Consider the following 17,163-nt stretch of genomic DNA (forward strand, 5'->3'; position numbering starts at 1 on the left):
CGTTTTCCAGGGGATCGGAGGGAAGCTATCCTCGGGCTAAGGGCCGACTTATCCACGACCAAGCGATGTTGGCGGGGAACCCTCCTCCGCTTCGGTCAACGAGGGTTCGCTTGCTCGAGCATTTGCTACTACCACCAAGATCCGCACCAGGGCGGCTCCAGACCGGCTCGCGCCGTATCCTTCTACGCTCACCACCGCGCCCTCCTACTCGCCGGGGCCTCGAGACCTCCTCGACGCAGCCTATAGTGCGCCCGGCGGTCGAGTATCGGGAGGATGCTTGAGCGCCATGCCATTTTCGGGGTTACTTGCTTCGGCAGGTGAGTTGTTACACACTCCTTAGCGGATTCCAACTTCCATGGCCACCGTCCTGCTGTCTATAGCAAGCAACTCCCTTCCATGGGATCGGAATTAGCATCAATTTAGGCCCTTAACTCGACGTTTGGTTCATCCCACAGCGCCAGTTCTGCTTACCAAAATTGGCCCACTAGGCACTCCGATTCTCGTCCGGGCTTCAGCGAAGCAAGCCCGGCACCTCACCCATTTAAAGTTTGAGAATGGGCTGAGGACATTTCGTCCCCAACACCCCTAGTCATCGCTTTACCGGATGGAACTCGTTCGAAGCGAGCGCCAGCTATCCTGAGGGAAACTTCGGAGGGAACCAGCTACTAGTAGTTCGATTGGTCTTTCGCCCCTATACTCAGCTCTGGCGATCGATTTGCACGTCAGAAACGCTTCGGACCTCCACCAGGGTTTCCCTGGCTTCATCCCGGCCAAGCATAGTTCACTATCTTTCGGGTCCCAACATCTATGCTCTGGGTACCGCCGACACATCCGGCCGCCCGAGCCCGCCGAGGCGGGGGGCGACCGTTCGTCATGGCGAGTCCGGACCTGCGCCCCCCCCGCCGCCCGGTGAGGGCGTGTGCGGGGCGTGCGGGAGCGGGAGGGAGCCCGCGCCGTCCCGGGGAGGAAAGTCAGTCACTCCGTCCGGGTGCGCGCGGCCGCCGCGCTGCTCCGAGGGATCGGCCCGATCACTTTCATTGCGCCCGTGGTTTAGCGCGCCCATTGACTCGCATACATGTTGGACTCCTTGGTCCGTGTTTCAAGACGGGTCGGGAGGAGTACCGACTCTTTGCACGCCGCGAAGGCCACGCGGGAGAGGGAAAGGGAAGCGCGGGAGCCAGCGAATTAGGCTCGACCGCGGCCTCGGACCAGTCCCCCGTTCCCGGCAGGCCCCGGAGGAGAGACCGTCGGGGGGGCAAGACGAGGGCACCGGGGGATCCCCGGACGGGCGCGCTGGAAAACGCCCCCCGCCCAACGAGGAGCGGAGGACAAAACGCGCCGCCGGTTCCTACCAGGACCCGGGCCTCAGACGCCCGTGTGTCCCCAACGCGTCGCGGCGACCTACTGCGGGGGGAAGATCGCCCGCCGGCGCCGGGCAGGCGGCGGGGGCCGCTCCCCGCGTTGGCTCCTTCGGCCGAGGCCTCCGGAACGGGAAGTCGCCACGCCCGCTGCCGTCTCCCGGCAGGCCGACGAACTGAATCCCCCCAGTTCGATCTTCGAATCTCCGCCCGTTTAGCCTCTTAACGGTTTCACGTTCTCTTGAACTCTCTCTACAGGGTTCTGTTTCACTTTCCCTCACGGTACTTGTTCGCTATCGGTCTCGTGGTCATATTTAGCCTTAGATGGAGTTTACCACCTGCTTTAGGTTGCGGTTTCAGGCAACCCGACTCTAAGGAGAGGCCCGTTCCGCACTCCCGAAACCCCCCTCCCCGCGAACGAGGAGGAGGAAGTCCCTTTCCGCCACACGGGCCTGACACCCTCCGTGGGTATGAGAGTCATTCATGAACAACTTAGGCGGCTCGGAAGCGCGTGCAGGACCTCTCCCGAACGCAGCACCCCTCGAGCCCCCCGCGAAGGGGACGCGAGGCTTTGCGCTGGGCTCTTCCCGTTTCGGTCGCACTTACTCAGGGAATCCCGGTTGGTTTCTTTTCCTCCGCTGATTAATATGCTTAAATTAGGCGGGTCATCTCCCTCCACTCGAGGTCGACGTACGTACAACAAAAAGCGAGCAAGCGAGCGGGCGAACGAGTCGCCGCCGCCGCCGCCGCCGTCGCCGTCGTCTTGCTTGTTTTGTGCTTTGGGATCATTTCGCTCTCTTAGTCCGTTGATTAACGGCTTTCCACGCCCCCTGCCTGCCCCGAAACCTCACGCGGGGGTTTCGTGGCGCGGAGAGGGCCCCAATCTACGCGGTCTCGCGATCTCAGGGTGCGCCCTTGCCCTCTCCAGCACGGCCGGATGGCCCCGGCCCCCTTCCTCTCCTTTCGGGGGGGGGGGGGGGGGTGCACCGGACGGCTGGCTTTCACGGCTTTGGGAGAGCGCCTCTCCGGCTCTTTTCGGAACATTCGCCTTTTCTGGGCCAGTGGCAGGCAGGTCCCGACCAACAATCGGCCGGTAGTCGGCCGGACGAGGAGGAGGAGGAGGACGAGGTACGTCCGCCCGTCCGTCCGCCCGTCCGAGCCGACGGCGACGGAAGAGAGCGAGCCCTCCAAGCGTCTTAAGGGAACGTCCGGACCCGGGAGCGAGTTCCTCCAACGAAACCCGCCCTCTCTGGTCCGGCGAACTCCCCAGGGCGGAATGGTCGTGCGACGGGGCGAGCGAGCAAGCAAGTCGCCGCCGCCGCCGCCGCCGCACCTCCGGCACGGGTTTGAGTGGAGCCGGCAGGCTTGAGGAGAAGCCGCCGGACCCCAAAACACCCCCCGTTGTGCATTTTGCGGAGTCCCCGCCGCCGGAAGCTCCTGCTCCTTCTCCTGCCTCAGATGAGGGGGGAGAGAGAGAGAGAGCCGCCGCCGCGAAAGGGGGCCACCGACACGGCGCTATTTCACCTCACTCTAAAAAGATTCTCGTAGCGGCCTTCCCGGAGAACGGGCGGAAAGGGGCAGGAGGACCGGAGCCCTCCGCCGCCGCAGTCCGCAGCCGTCCGTACTGTCTCCCGGGAGGCAACGTCACGACACTCGAGGGAAGGTGGCAGCCGTCCTTCGAAGAAGGCACAGGGCCGCCGCAATGTGCGTTCGACACGTCGATGGAATCACGGGAGAATTGCGATAGCCACCAAAACATCGCTTCTTGCCGCGGTCTTCCTCGACCCACGAGCCAAGTGATCCCCCGTTAAGAGTCTTTGCTGGGTTTCTCTTTCCTCGAGTTCACACACACACTACTCGATCGCCTCCCACTCAAAAAAGGGCCTCGGAGGGGAGGGTAACCTGCGCTCTGAGAAAACGCGTAGCCCACGGCGCCGAGCGCGCTTCGCGCCCGGCGCCGTCGCCGACCTCGTAGGCCCCGGTGACCCAGGCGGGGCTGACAAAGACTTTTGGGTTCGGCCCCTCCTCTCCTCCCCGCCTCCCTCCGGCCGGCCGGCCAGAGGGAGGGAGGGATGGTGGAGAGAAAAGGGCCGGGGAGCCGTGCCGAGAGCCCCCCGCGGACGAGGAGGAGGAAATGGGGACGAGGAGCTGGGAGGTGGACCGCGGCAGGAGACAAGACCGTCTCCGCCCCTGGTCACTGGCCCTCGCCCGTCCGTCCGTCCGTCCGTCCGATCGTTCGGGTTGCACGCGAGTTGCCTCTTTCGGCGGCACCACTACTCGGTGGTGGTGCTGCTGCTGCTGCTAGCACTCGTTAATGATCCTTCCGCAGGTTCACCTACGGAAACCTTGTTACGACTTTTACTTCCTCTAAATGACCCAGCTTGGACACCTTTCCGTCGACCCGAGGGCGCTGGCCGCCGCCGAGGCGGCGGTAGCGGCTCCAAGGGCGCCAGTCCGGTGCCCTCACTAGACCATTCAATCGGTAGTAGCGACGGGCGGTGTGTACAAAGGGCAGGGACTAAATCGGCGCAATCTGGTGAATTGCGCCTACTGGGAATTCCTCGTTCATGGGGAACATTTGCAAGCCCCAATCCCCTTTAAGGACAGCTTTCACGAGGTTACCCGCTCCTCTCGGAGCAGGGACAGCTCGCTGAACTCTCCATTGTAGCGCGCGTGCGGCCCAGAACATCTAAGGGCATCACAGACCTGTTATGGCTCAAACTCTCGTGCGGCTAGTATATTTTTTGCTGCCGCTTATCCTCTAAGAAGAAGACTGCGAGCGGACGCCAGTTTCCGGCGCCGCGGGGCGCGCCGCCGGCGGCGCTAACCAACCGACGGCGGAGGCCCGCGCGACGGCCGGGTTTAGGGGAACCCGAGCCCACGCCCGAGGGCGAAGGCTGGGCGAGAGACCCGTCGACTATTTAGCAGGCTAGAGTCTCGTTCGTTATCGGAATTAACCAGACAGATCACTCCACCAACTAAGAACGGCCATGCACCACCACCCACCGAATCGAGAAAGAGCCTTCATTCTGTCAATCCTTCCGGTGTCCTGGCCTGGTGAGTTTCCCCGTGTTGAGTCAAATTGAGCCGCAGGCTCCACTCCTGGTGGTGCCCTTCCGTCAATTCCTTTAAGTTTCAGCTTGCAACCATACTTCCCCGGAACTCAAAGACTTTGGTTTCCCGGAAGCTACCCGCCGGGTCATGGGAATAACTGCGGCGGATCGCTAGTCAGCATCGTTTAAGGTTAGAACTAGGGCGGTATCTGATCGCCTTCGAACCTCTAACTTTCGTTCTTGATCAATGAAAACATCCTTGGCAGATGCTTTCGCAGTAGGTCGTCATGCGACGGTCTAAGAATTTCACCTCTAGCGTCGCAGTACGAATGCCCCCGTCTGCTTCTATTAATCATTACCTCGGGTTCCGAAAAACCGACAAAATAGAACCGAGGTCCTGTTCCATCATTCCATGCACGACCATTCGGGCTGTAAGCAAAGACCAGCCTGCTCTGAGCACTCTAATTTTTTCAAAGTAAACGTGCCGGCCACAGGGGGACACCCGGTTAAGGGCATAAAAAACCCCGTGCGCGCCGGCGGGGACACAGCTCGGAACCCGGCAGTAGCCGCCGCTAAGGCGGACCGCCGGTCCGGAGCAGAAGTCAAACTACGAGCGTTTCAACCGCAACAACTTTAATATACGCTAGTGGAGCTGGAATTACCGCGGCGGCTGGCACCAGACTTGCCCTCCACTCGATCCTCGTACAAGGATTTAAAGTGTACTCATTCCAATTGCGAGGCCCCGTTCGGGGCTCGCAACAGTATTTTTCGTCACTACCTCCCCGTGCCGGGAGTGGGTAATTTGCGCGCCTGCTGCCTTCCTTAGATGTGGTAGCCGTTTCTCAGGCTCCCTCTCCGGAATCGAACCCTGATTCCCCGTTACCCGTGATAGCCATTGTAGGCGTTTAAACCTACAATCGAGAGCTGATAAGGCAGACGCCTGCAGGACGCGGCGCCGACCCAACCCGGGTTGCGGGAGGGGTCGTGCGCTCGGCCAAAGTTATTCTGATTCACCAAGGAGATCGCGGCCGGCCGGTTGAAGGGCCGGCCGCCGAGGGTTTTGGTCTAATAAAAGCGCTCTCCCTCGCGGTCGGAGACTACAAAGGCATGTATTAGCTCTAGAATTACCACAGTTATCCAAGTAGTGCGGTTCGGCAGAGATCCAATGAGTTATATCTGATTAATGAGCCGTCCGCGGTTTCGCCTTAAGTCGGCCTGTACTTACACATGCATGGCTTAATCTTTGAGACAAGCATATGACTACTGGCAGGATCAACCAGGTAGAATTGGACAACAACAAACGACCCGTCGGGTCGCCATCGTTCGTGTGTGTGTGTGCTCGCAGGAGGAGAGGAGGAGCGCCGGCACGCAGCACGCAGCGCGCGCGCGCCTGCTCGCTCGCTCTCTTCTCCGCCTTGCACTTCTCGGCTTTTCGCAGGATCGGTCCGCGCACTCTCGCCGGGATCGGGAAAGAGGGCGGACCGATGCTGGATGGCTTCTTTCATCATCGGCTCTTCTCTCTTAGGGTGCGCCGCACGCAGGGGTGGGAGAGAACAAGCGTCGCCGGGCCAGAACAACGGCCGCGGCAGCCTCCCACCCGGGCGCGAGCCTTCATCGTCTCTCTCTCTCTTTTTTCGCCATCGTCTTTCGGCCGCAGCGAGGTGGGGAGCGAAGGGAGAGAGGTGGCGAGGGAAGGCGGGGCAGGCGCACACGGACGGCAGGCACCGCACCAAGGGTGCCCGCCGCGCCAGCTGCCCGCCGCTCCTCCTCTGTCCTTCCTCCCTCCATCCCTCCATCGCATGCTGAAAGGGCCGGCCCACCCCTTTCCACAGGGGAACTCGCGCGCGCGCTCCGCAGGGGGCGCGCTTGGCGCTCCTTCTTCCCCCGACCCCCTTCCCGGAACACGGAGCCGGCCGGCAGCCCCGCCCGCCCGGCCTCGCCCGCGCGCGCGCGCGCGCGCGAAAGGGCCAAGGCAAGGGGAATGGGGGATGCCGGCTACCCACAGCGCCCGGTGGGGATCGGATGGAAACGGAACACGCGCAGCAAGCGAGAACCACAAGAGGGGGGCCCTCCGGCCCAGCCTTTACTCCGCGCAAGGCGGCAAGGGTGTGTGATTGCCGGGTTTTTTTCCTTTCTCGCCGCAAGGGTGTCACAACCCGGGATCTAGCTCCGCGCTATCGGCACCACGTGGCCGAGGGGAGAAGAACCGCGGGAGCTCTACCGTCGCGAGGGGAAGGCCGCGCGGGGGCGGCACTCGGAAACCATTCCGAACGTCTAGAATGGAGCGGTCGCCTCTGTGAAGGGCACGGCCACAACCGACCTCAACGGGGGCGGCACGGGGAATGGATACCCCGGCGGCCCCCGGCCGGCAACGTGGCGCGAGCCCGCGACCTTTGCTGTGCGCTGCGGGAGGCAAGGCGAGGCGAGGCGACGGGCGCCCGCACACGCCTCCATGCCAGCCCGACCACAACCGCGAACGGGAGCGGGAGGGGGAAAGCAAGAGAGGGAAGGGGTGTGGGGGGCCGGAGGGACGCAGCCACGCGTCCCCCTTATACCTGCCCACACGGCCGTTCACCCAACACCACCGCAAACAGGCCCCGCTCTCTGCCCGCCCCGCAGGGAACACGCCCCCTCGCGGCCCCCGACGCCACGGGGGCCCGCAACACCTAGCCTCAAGCCGTGCCTCCGAGGGGGACTTGCCCGGCCTCGGAGACCGCCCGGCTGCGCCGCGAGCTGCCTGCCGGAGGGAACCCGCCCACCGCGCCCGGACACACACACACACAGGCCCGTCCGGCCACGGAAGGGCCAGCGGACCACACCCGGGATCCGGTCCGCGCAACAGGCCGCTCTGCCCACCGGGGCCGGGCCTCGCCCGTCCGCCCGTCCGTCCGTCACCGCGACCGCGACCGGCCCCTTCGTTGCCCTTATAGTTGTCGCCGCGGCCGTTCCGCCACCACGACCGCAAACAGGCCCGCTCTCGCCGCCCGCCAAGGCGCACGCCCGTTCGGGGGAACGAGACAAGACCAGCCGGCGGGGGACGAGCAAGGGGCCCCGGGAACGGGGCCCCAAATCGCTTTTGGGGGGGGACGCCCGTCGCTCGCCGGGGCCCCCCTAGGGAAAATCGAGCTGGCTGGCTTGCTGCTGGCTGGCTGGGGTGGCTGGGTGGCTGGGTGGCTGGCCCGGCGGGGTGGCCCGGCCCGGGTGGGTGGCTGGCTGGCTGGCTGGCTGGCTGGCCCGGCTGGTGGCTGGCTGGGTGGCTGGCGGCCCGGCTGGCTGGGGTGGCTGGGTGGCTGGCCCGGCTGGCCTGGCTGGCTTGGGTGGCTCGCTCCCCACGACCCGCCTCATCTTTCCCTTCAGTTGTCGCCACGGCCCCCTTCGCCCACCCAATCGCCGGGGCCCCCCCGGCTCCGTTTCCCCCCCCCCCCACCGCGACCCCTCGTCCCACGCACGGGACCCGCGGCCCGCCGCGCCCCCCGACGCCCCCGCCGGGCCGGGCCCGGGTCCGTTTCCCCGCCCCACCGCGACCTGTCGTCCGCACGCACGGGGAAACCCCCGGCCCCCCCGCCGCCGACACGCCCCCGCCGGGCCCCCCGGCTCCTTTCCCCGCCCACCGCGAACCCGCCCCGTCCCCACGCACGGGGGCCCCCCCGGCCCCCCGCCGCCCCACGAAAGCCCCCGGGGGGGCCGCCCGGCTCCGTTCCCCGCCCCCCCCACCCCAAGCCCCTGGTGGGTTGGGGGGCCCGCCGCCCCGCCCCGCGACCCCTCGCTCCCCCTCGGCCCGCCCCGGGAGCCCGGGCCCCCCGCAGCAGACGGGGGGCCCGGACCAGCCTTGCCCCATAAGGTTGGGCGGCGCGGCCGTTCAGGCAGCACGACCCCAAACAGGGCCTCCTCTCCTCCTGTTTCCCAAACCCGGGGGGCGGGTTTTTTCGGGAAAAATGTTCGCCCCCCCCCCCCCCCCCCCACCCCACCCCCCCCCCCATGTTTTTTCCCCCTTTCCCTTTCCCCCCCCCCCCCCCCCCCCCCCCCACCCCCCGACCCGAATCCCGCCCCCTCGACCCCGGGGCGCCGGGCCGGAAAATGGGCCGGGTTCCCGCGAAGGCAACCAGGCGGCGGCCTTTTCCGTCCCCCTTCTTGGCTTCTTGGGGCCCGGGGTCCGACGGCGGCAGCCCGGGGGGTGCCCCTTTTTGGGGGGGGGCCGGGCCCCCGGGTTTATTTCCCCCCCCCCCCCCTTCCCCCAGGGAAAAAAAGCTGCCCTTCCCCGTCGTCGTCGTCGTCGTCCCTCGTCGGTCGTCGTCCCGTCGTCGTCCCTCGTCGGCCCCCCACCCCAAAGGGGCCCTTTGGGAAAACCCTAAAGGGGCTCTGGACAGGGCGGCCCCCGACGGGCCCTGGGGTGTGCGCTATTCGCGCATTTTTACACATTTGCCGCCTGCCTGCCTTCTTATCATCATCATCTCATCATCATCATCATCATCATCATCATCATCATCATCTCATCATCATCCCACACATCATCATCATCATCATCATCTCATTATTTTATTATTATTATTATTTTTTAAATTTTTATTATTTTATTTTTTATTTTTTTATTTTTTATTATTATTATTATTTTTATTATTATTATTATTATTATTTTTTGTAAAAATAATAAATAATAATAATAAATAATAAATAAAAATAAAATAATAAATAATAAAATAATAATAATAATAAAAATAAATAAAATATAATAAAAATAATAATAAGAATAATAATAATAATAATAAAAATAAAATTTTTGAGGGTGAGGGTGATGATGATGAGGGTGATGATGATGTGAGATGATAAAGATTGATGATGATGATGATGAAAGATGATGATGAGATAAGAAGGAGGCAGGCAGGCAAATGGGGTAAAAAAAGCGCGAATAGCGCACACCCATCGGCTTTGGGGGGCCCCTCCTGTCCATGGCACCGTTTCGGTTTCCCGGGCCCTTTTGGACGACGACGACGACACGACGACACGACACGACACGACGACCCAAGAACAAAAGGGCAGGAAGGGGAGGCTATTTTTTGCGGGAAGGGGGCGGGCGGGGGAAATGAAACCGGGCCCGGCCCCTCCCCAAAAAGCCGGCACCCGCTGCCGCCGTCCCCGGGAGCCCAGGCCAAGAAACCAAAAAGCGGACGGAAAAAGGCCCCCCGCCTGGGGTTTCTTCGGGGGAAGCCGGCACTTTTGGGTCCGGCGCGCCGGGGCGAGGGGGGCGGGGTTCGGTGTCGGGGGGGGGGGGGGTGGGGGGGGGAGGGGGAAAGGGAAGGGGGAAAAATGGGGGGGGGTGGGGTGGGGGGGGGGGGGGGGGGCGAAAAATTCCTTTCCCCCAAACCCTCCTCCCGGGGGGACAGGAGGAGGGAGGAAAGGGCCTGTTTGCGGTCGTGCTGCCCGAACGGCCGCGCCGACAACCTTAATGGGGCAAGGCTGGACCTGGCCCCCGTCTGGGTGCTGGGCGGGCCCGGGTGCCGGGGCGGGCCCAGCGGGAGCGAGAGTCGCGGGGGAGGCGGCGGCCCCACCACCATTGGCTTTTCGCGGTGGGGCGGGGGAAAGGAGCCGGGGGCCCCGGGGCGGGCGGCGTCGGCGGCGGCGGGGCCCCGGGTCCCCTGGGGCGGGCGAGCGGTCGCGGTGGGGGGGGGAACGGAGGGCCGGGGGGCCCCCGGGGCGGGCGTCGTCCCGGGGGCCGGGGGCCGCGGGTCCCCCTGGGGTGCGGCGAGCAGGTCGCGGTGGGGCGGGGAACGGGGCCGGGCGGCCCCGGCGCGGGGGTCCCCTCGGGGGCGGCGGGCCGCGGGCCCCCTGCGTGCGGACGAGCAGGTCGCGGTGGGGGGGGGAAAAGGAGCCCGGGGGGCCCCGGGGAGTTTTGGGGGGGCGAACGGCCGTGGGGACAACTGTAAGGGATGAGGTCGGGTCGTGCGAGCGGAGCCACCAGCCAAACCGCCAGCCAGCCACCACCCCCCACAGCCAGCCAGCCCCGCCCCACCCCAAACCACCAGCCAACCGCCAGCCAGCCAGCCAGCGACAACCCCGCCACCAGCCAGCCAGCCAGCCAGCCAGCCAGCCGGGCCCGCCAGCCCCCAAACCCCGCCGCCACCGCTTTGATCTTCCCCAACCCCGGGCCCCGGGGAGCGACGGGGGTCCCCCCCCCGGGGGCGAGTGGGGTCCGATTTCCCCGGGGCCCGGGTCGTCCCCCCGCCGGCCCGGTCCCTTTTCTCGTTTCCCCCCAACCCGGGTTTCGCCTTGGCGGGGGGGCGAGAGCGGGGGGCCCGTTTGCGGGCGTGGTGGCGGAACGGCCGCGGACAACTATAAGGGAAACGAAGGGGCCGGTCCGGTCGCGGGGGCGGACGGACGGGCGGAGGGGCGACCCCGGCCCCGGTGGCAAGCGGCCTGTTGCGCGGACCACCCCGGGGTGGGGTCCGCTGGCCCTTTCCCGGGTGGCCGGACGGGCCTGTGGGGTTTGTGCCCGGGGCGCGGGGGGCGGGTTCCTCCGGCGGCAGTTGGGGGGACCCGGGGCGGTCTCCGGGCCCGGGGCAGTCCCCCTGGGAGGCAAGGCTTGAGGTAGGGTTGCGGGCCCCCTGGCGTGGGGGGCGAGGGGCGTGTTTTCCCCGAGGGGGGGGCGGAGGGCCCTGTTTGCGGTGGTGTTGGGTGAACGGGCCCTTGGAGGGAAAGGAGGGACGCGTGGCGCGTCCCCCGGCCCCCCCCCCCCTTCCCCCTCTTCTTTTTCCCCCCCCGCTCCCTTCGCCGTTGTGGTCGGGCTGGCAGGAGGCTGTGGGGCGCCCGCGCCTCGCCCCTTTTGCCTTGCCTCCCCCAGCGCACAGCAAAGGTCGCGGGCCCCGCCACGTGCCGGCCGGGGGCCGCCGGGTATCCATTCCCCCCTGCCCCCCCCTTGAGGGGGTTGTGGCCGTGCCCTTCACAGAGGCCCGCTCCATTCTAAAGTTCGGAATGGTTTTTAATCCGCCCCCGCCGGGCCCTTCCCCCCGCACGGTAGAGCTCCCGCGGTTCTTCCCCCTCGGCCCGTGGTGCCCATGCGCGGGGGATCCCGGTTTTGACCCCCTTGCGGCGAGAAAAGGAAAAACCCCGGCAATCACACACCCCCTTTCCCCCTTGCGCGGGGTAAAGGCTGGGCCCGGGGCCCCCCCCCCCCTTGTGGTTCTCGCTTTCTGCGCGTGTTCCGTTTTTCCCTCCCATCCCCCCCGGGCGCGGGGGGGTACCCCATCCCCCTTCCCCTTTCCTTGCCCTTTCGCGCGCGCGGGGGGGCGCGCGCGGGCGGCCGGGCGGGGGGGGGGCTGCCCGGGCCGGCCCCTTCCCGGGAAAGGGGGCGGGGGAAAAGGAGCGCCCAAACGCGCCCCTGCGGGCGCGCCCCGGGTTTTCCCCCGTGGAAAGGGGGGGCCGGCCCTTTCAGCATGCGAGGGGGTGGGGGGGAAGGAAAGGAGGAGCGGCGGGCAGCTGGGGGGGGTTTGGCGGGCACCCTTGGTGCGGTGCCCGCCGTCCGTTTGCGCCTGCCCCCCCCCTCCCTCGCCACCTTCTCCCTTCGCCCCCCCTGGGGGGCGAAAGACGTGGCGAAAAAAAGAGGAGAGACGATGAAGGGGTCGCGCCCGGGTGGGGGGCCCGCCGCGGCCGTTGTTCTGGGCCCCGGGGACGCTTGTTCTCTCCCACCCCGCGTGCGGCGCCCCTTTGAGAGAAGAGCCGATATGAAAAAGCCACCGCTCGGTCCGCCTCTTTCCCCATCCCGGGGGAGAGGCGCGGGCCGATCCTGCGAAAAACCAGAAAATCAAAGGGGGAGAATGAGCGGACAGGGCGCGCGCGCGCTGGGGTGCTGCGTGCCGGGGCCCTCTCTTCCCTGCGAGCACACACACCCGAAAAGATGGCGACCCGACGGGTCCCTTTGTTGTTTTTTCCAATTCTACCTGGTTATCCTCCCAATCTATGCTTGTCTCAAAAATTAAGCCATGCATTTAAGCAGGGCCCACTTAAGGCGAAACCCCGGACGGCTCATTAAAACAGATATACTCATTGGATCTCTGCCGAACCGCACTACTTGGATAACTGTGGTAATTCTAGAGCTAATACATGCCTTTGTAGTCTCCGACCGCGAGGGAGGAGCGCTTTTTAGACCAAACCCTCGGCGGCCGGCCTTCAACCGGCCGGCCGCGATCTCCTTGGTGAATCAGAATAACTTGGGCCAGCGCACGACCCCTCCCGCACCCGGTTGGGTCGGCGCCGCGTCCTGCAGGCGTCTGCCTTATCAGCTCTCGATTGTAGGTTAAACGCCTAAAATGGCTATCACGGGTAACGGGGAATCAGGGTTCGATTCCGGAGAGGGAGCCTGAGAAACGGCTACCACATCTAAGGAAGGCAGCAGGCGCGCAAATTACCCACTCCCGGCACGGGAGGTAGTGACGAAAAATACTGTTGCGAGCCCCGAACGGGCCTCGCAATTGGAATGAGTACACTTTAAATCCTTGTACGAGATCGAGTGGAGGGCAAGTCTGGTGCCAGCCCCCGCGGTAATCCAGCTCCACTAGCGTATATTAAAGTTGTTTGCGGTTGAAACGCTCGTAGTTTGACTTCTGCTCCGGACCGGCGGTCCGCCTTAGCGGCGGCTACTGCCGGGTTCCGAGCGTGTCCCCGCCGGCGCGCACGGGGTTTTTTATGCCCTTAACCGGGTGTCCCCCTGTGGCCGGCACGTTTACTTTGAAAAATTAGAGTGCTCAGAGCAGCTGGTCTTTGCTTACAGCCCGAATGGGTCGTGCATGGAATGATGGGAACAGGACCCGGTTCTATTTTGTCGGTTTTTCGGAACCCGAGGTAATGATTAATAGAAGCAGACGGGGGCATTCGTACTGCGACGCTAGAGGTGAAATTCTAGACCGTCGCATGACGACCTACTGCGAAAGCATCTGCCAAGGATGTTTCATTGATCAAGACGAAAGTTAGAGGTTCGAAGGCGATCAGATACCGCCTAGTTCTAACCTTAAACGATGCTGACTAGCGATCCGCCGCAGTTATTCCCATGACCCGGCGGTCCCTTCCGGGAAACCAAAGTCTTTGAGTTCGGGGAAGTATGGTTGCAAGCTGAAACTTAAGGAATTGACGGAAGGGCACCACCAGGAGTGGAGCCTGCGGCTCAATTTGACTCAACACGGGGAAACTCACCAGCCAGGACACCGGAAGGATTGACAGTAATGAAGGCTCGTTCTCGTTCGGTGGGTGGTGGTGCATGGCGTTCTTAGTTGGTGGAGTGATCTGTCTGGTTAATTCCGATAACGAACGAGACTCTAGCCTGCTAAATAGTCGACGGGTCTCTCGCCCAGCCTTCGCCTCGGGCGTGGGCTCGGGTTCCCCTAAACCCGGCCGTCGCGCGGCCTCCGCCGTCGGTTGGTTAGCGCCGCCGGCGCGCGCCCCGCGGCGCCGGAAACTGGCGTCCGCTTCGTAGTCTTCTTCTTAGAGGGATAAGCGGCAGCAAAAAATATACTAGCCGCACGAGAGTTTGAGCCATAAACAGGTCTGTGATGCCCTTAGATGTTCTGGGCCGCACGCGCGCTACAATGGAGAGTTCAGCGACTGTCCCTGCTCCGAGAGGAGCGGGTAACCTCGTGAAAGCTGTCCTTAAAGGGGATTGGGGCTTGCAAATGTTCCCCATGAACGAGGAATTCCCAGTAGGCGCAATTCACCAGATTGCGCCGATTTAGTCCCTGCCCTTTGTACACACCGCCCGTCGCTACTACCGATTGAATGGTCTAGTGAGGGCACCGGACTGGCGCCCTTGGAGCCGCTACCGCCGCCTCGGCGGCGGCCAGCGCCCTCGGGTCGACGGAAAGGGTGTCCAGCTGGGTCATTTAGAGGAAGTAAAAGTCGTAACAAGGTTTCCGTAGGTGAACCTGCGGAAGGATCATTAACGAGTGCTAGCAGCAGCAGCAGCAGCACCACCACCGAGTAGTGGTGCCGCCGAAAGAGGCAACTCGCGTGCAACCCGAACGATCGGACGGACGGACGGACGGACGGACGGACGGACGGGACGGGCGAGGGCCAGTGACCAAGGGGCGGAGACGGTCTTGTCTCCTGCCGCGGTCCACCTCCCAGCTCCTCGTCCCCATTTCCTCCTCCTCCTCCTCCTCCTCCGCGGGGGGCTCTCGGCACGGCTCCCCGGCCCTTTTCTCTCCACCATCCCTCCCTCCCTCTGGCTGGCCGGCCGGAGGGAGCGGGGAGGAGAGGAGGGGGCCGAACCCAAAGTCTTTGTCAGCCCGCCTGGGTCACCGGGCCTACGAGGTCGGCGACGGCGCCGGGCGCGAAGCGCGCTCGGCGCCGTGGGCTACGCGTTTTCTCAGAGCGCAGGTTACCCTCCCCTCCGAGGCCCTTTTTGAGTGGGAGGCGATCGAGTAGTGTGTGTGTGAACTCGAGGAAAGAGAAACCCAGCAAAGACTCTTAACGGGGGATCACTTGGCTCGTGGGTCGAGGAAGACCGCGGCAAGAAGCGATGTTTTGGTGGCTATCGCAATTCTCCGTGATTCCATCGACGTGTCGAACGCACATTGCGGCGGCCCTGTGCCTTCTTCGAAGGACGGCTGCCACCTTCCCTCGAGTGTCGTGACGTTGCCTCCCGGGAGACAGTACGGACGGCTGCGGACTGCGGCGGCGGAGGGCTCCGGTCCTCCTGCCCCTTTCCGCCCGTTCTCCGGGAAGGCCGCTACGAGAATCTCTTTAGAGTGAGGCGAAACAGCGCCGTGTAGGTGGCCCCCTTTCGCGGCGGCGGCTCTCTCTCTCTCTCCCCCCCCCTCATCTGGGGCAGGAGAAGGAGCAGGAGCTTCCGGCGGCGGGGACTCCGCAAAATGCACAACGGGGGGTGTTTTGGGGTCCGGCGGCTTCTCCTCAAGCCTGCCGGCTCCACTCAAACCCGTGCCGGAGGTGCGGCGGCGGCGGCGACGACTTGCTCGCTCGCTCGCTCGCTCGCACGACCATTCCGCCCTGGGGAGTTCGCCGGACCGAGAGGGCGGGTTTCGTTGGAGGAACTCGCTCCCGGGTCCGGACGTTCCCTTAAGACGCTTGGAGGGCTCGCTCTCTTCCGTCGCCGTCGGCTCGGACGGGCGGACGGACGGACGTACCTCGTCCTCCTCCTCCTCGTCCGGCCGACTACCGGCCGATTGTTGGTCGGGACCTGCCTGCCACTGGCCCAGAAAAGGCGAATGTTCCGAAAAGAGCCGGAGAGGCGCTCTCCCAAAGCCGTGAAAGCCAGCCGTCCGATGCACCCCCCCCCCCCCCCGAAAGGAGAGGAAGGGGGCCGGGGCCATCCGGCCGTGCTGGAGAGGGCAAGGGCGCACCCTGAGATCGCGAGACCGCGTAGATTGGGGCCCTCTCCGCGCCACGAAACCCCCGCGTGAGGTTTCGGGGCAGGCAGGGGGGCGTGGAAAGCCGTTAATCAACGGACTAAGAGAGCGAAATGATCCCAAAGCACAAAACAAGCAAGACGACGGCGACGGCGGCGGCGGCGGCGGCGACTCGTTCGCCCGCTCGCTCGCTCGCTCGCTCGCTCGCTTTTTGTTGTACGTACGTCGACCTCGAGTGGAGGGAGATGACCCGCCTAATTTAAGCATATTAATCAGCGGAGGAAAAGAAACCAACCGGGATTCCCTGAGTAAGTGCGACCGAAACGGGAAGAGCCCAGCGCAAAGCCTCGCGTCCCCTTCGCGGGGGGCTCGAGGGGTGCTGCGTTCGGGAGAGGTCCTGCACGCGCTTCCGAGCCGCCTAAGTTGTTCATGAATGACTCTCATACCCACGGAGGGTGTCAGGCCCGTGTGGCGGAAAGGGACTTCCTCCTCCTCGTTCGCGGGGAGGGGGGTTTCGGGAGTGCGGAACGGGCCTCTCCTTAGAGTCGGGTTGCCTGAAACCGCAACCTAAAGCAGGTGGTAAACTCCATCTAAGGCTAAATATGACCACGAGACCGATAGCGAACAAGTACCGTGAGGGAAAGTTGAAACTGAACCCTGTAGAGAGAGTTCAGAGAAACGTGAAACCGTTAAGAGGCTAAACGGGCGGAGATTCGAAGATCGAACTGGGGGGATTCAGTTCGTCGGCCTGCCGGGAGACGGCAGCGGGCGTGGCGACTTCCCGTTCCGGAGGCCTCGGCCGAAGGAGCCAACGCGGGAGCGGCCCCCGCCGCCTGCCCGGCGCCGGCGGGCGATCTTCCCCCCGCAGTAGGTCGCCGCGACGCGTTGGGGACACACGGGCGTCTGAGGCCCGGGTCCTGGTAGGAACCGGCGGCGCGTTCGTCCTCCGCTCCTCGTTGGGCGGGGGGCGTTTTCCAGCGCGCCCGTCCGGGGATCCCCCGGTGCCCTCGTCTTGCCCCCCGACGGTCTCTCCTCCGGGGCCTGCCGGGAACGGGGGACTGGTCCGAGGCCGCGGTCGAGCCTAATTCGCTGGCTCCCGCGCTTCCCTTTCCCTCTCCCGCGTGGCCTTCGCGGCGTGCAAAGATCGGTACTCCTCCCGACCCGTCTTGAAACACGACCAAGGAGTCCAACATGTATGCGAGTCAATGGGCGCGCTAAACCCACGGGCGCATGAAAGTGATCGGGCCGATCCCTCGGAGCAGCGGGCGGCCGCGCGCACCCGACGGAGTGCTGACTTTCCTCCCCGGGACGGCGCGGCTCCTCCCGCTCCCGCACGCCCCGCACGCCCTCAGGCGCGGGGGGCAGGTCCCTCGCGCAACGGTCGCCCCCGCCCGGCGGGGCATG

General features: G+C 64.7%; 1 protein-coding gene and 3 pseudogenes across 1 annotated transcript; 2 read left to right on the forward strand and 2 right to left on the reverse strand.

Moving 5' to 3' along the window:
* The first annotated feature begins 873 nt into the window (after positions 1-873).
* LOC119571447 lies at positions 874-1,981 on the forward strand (annotated as a pseudogene).
* A 1,689-nt stretch (positions 1,982-3,670) lies between these two features.
* Positions 3,671-5,694, reverse strand: LOC119571450 (annotated as a pseudogene).
* Positions 5,695-13,640: 7,946 nt separating this feature from the next.
* LOC119571448 lies at positions 13,641-14,228 on the forward strand. The gene is made up of 2 exons (XM_037918749.1): positions 13,641-13,870; positions 13,938-14,228. Exons 1-2 carry the CDS (start codon positions 13,656-13,658, stop codon positions 14,125-14,127), a joined length of 405 nt encoding a protein of 134 aa, XP_037774677.1. The 5' UTR covers positions 13,641-13,655; the 3' UTR covers positions 14,128-14,228.
* A 2,214-nt stretch (positions 14,229-16,442) lies between these two features.
* On the reverse strand, positions 16,443-17,085 carry LOC119571449 (annotated as a pseudogene).
* Between the last annotated feature and the right edge of the window lie 78 nt (positions 17,086-17,163).

Source organism: Penaeus monodon, unplaced genomic scaffold (genome assembly GCF_015228065.2).
Source record: "Penaeus monodon isolate SGIC_2016 unplaced genomic scaffold, NSTDA_Pmon_1 PmonScaffold_6332, whole genome shotgun sequence".
In the NCBI taxonomy this organism is placed as follows: Eukaryota; Metazoa; Arthropoda; class Malacostraca; order Decapoda; family Penaeidae; genus Penaeus; species Penaeus monodon.

What these genes read in the sequence shown, in the direction of transcription:
- LOC119571448 (XM_037918749.1), top strand. Translation starts at nt 13,656, where the DNA reads ATGGCGTTCTTAGTTGGTGGAGTGATCTGTCTGGTTAATTCCGATAAC. An exon ending in AAACTGGCGTCCGCTTCGTA is followed by an intron (nt 13,871 to 13,937) that starts GTCTTCTTCTTA and finishes TTGAGCCATAAA; the next exon opens with CAGGTCTGTGATGCCCTTAG.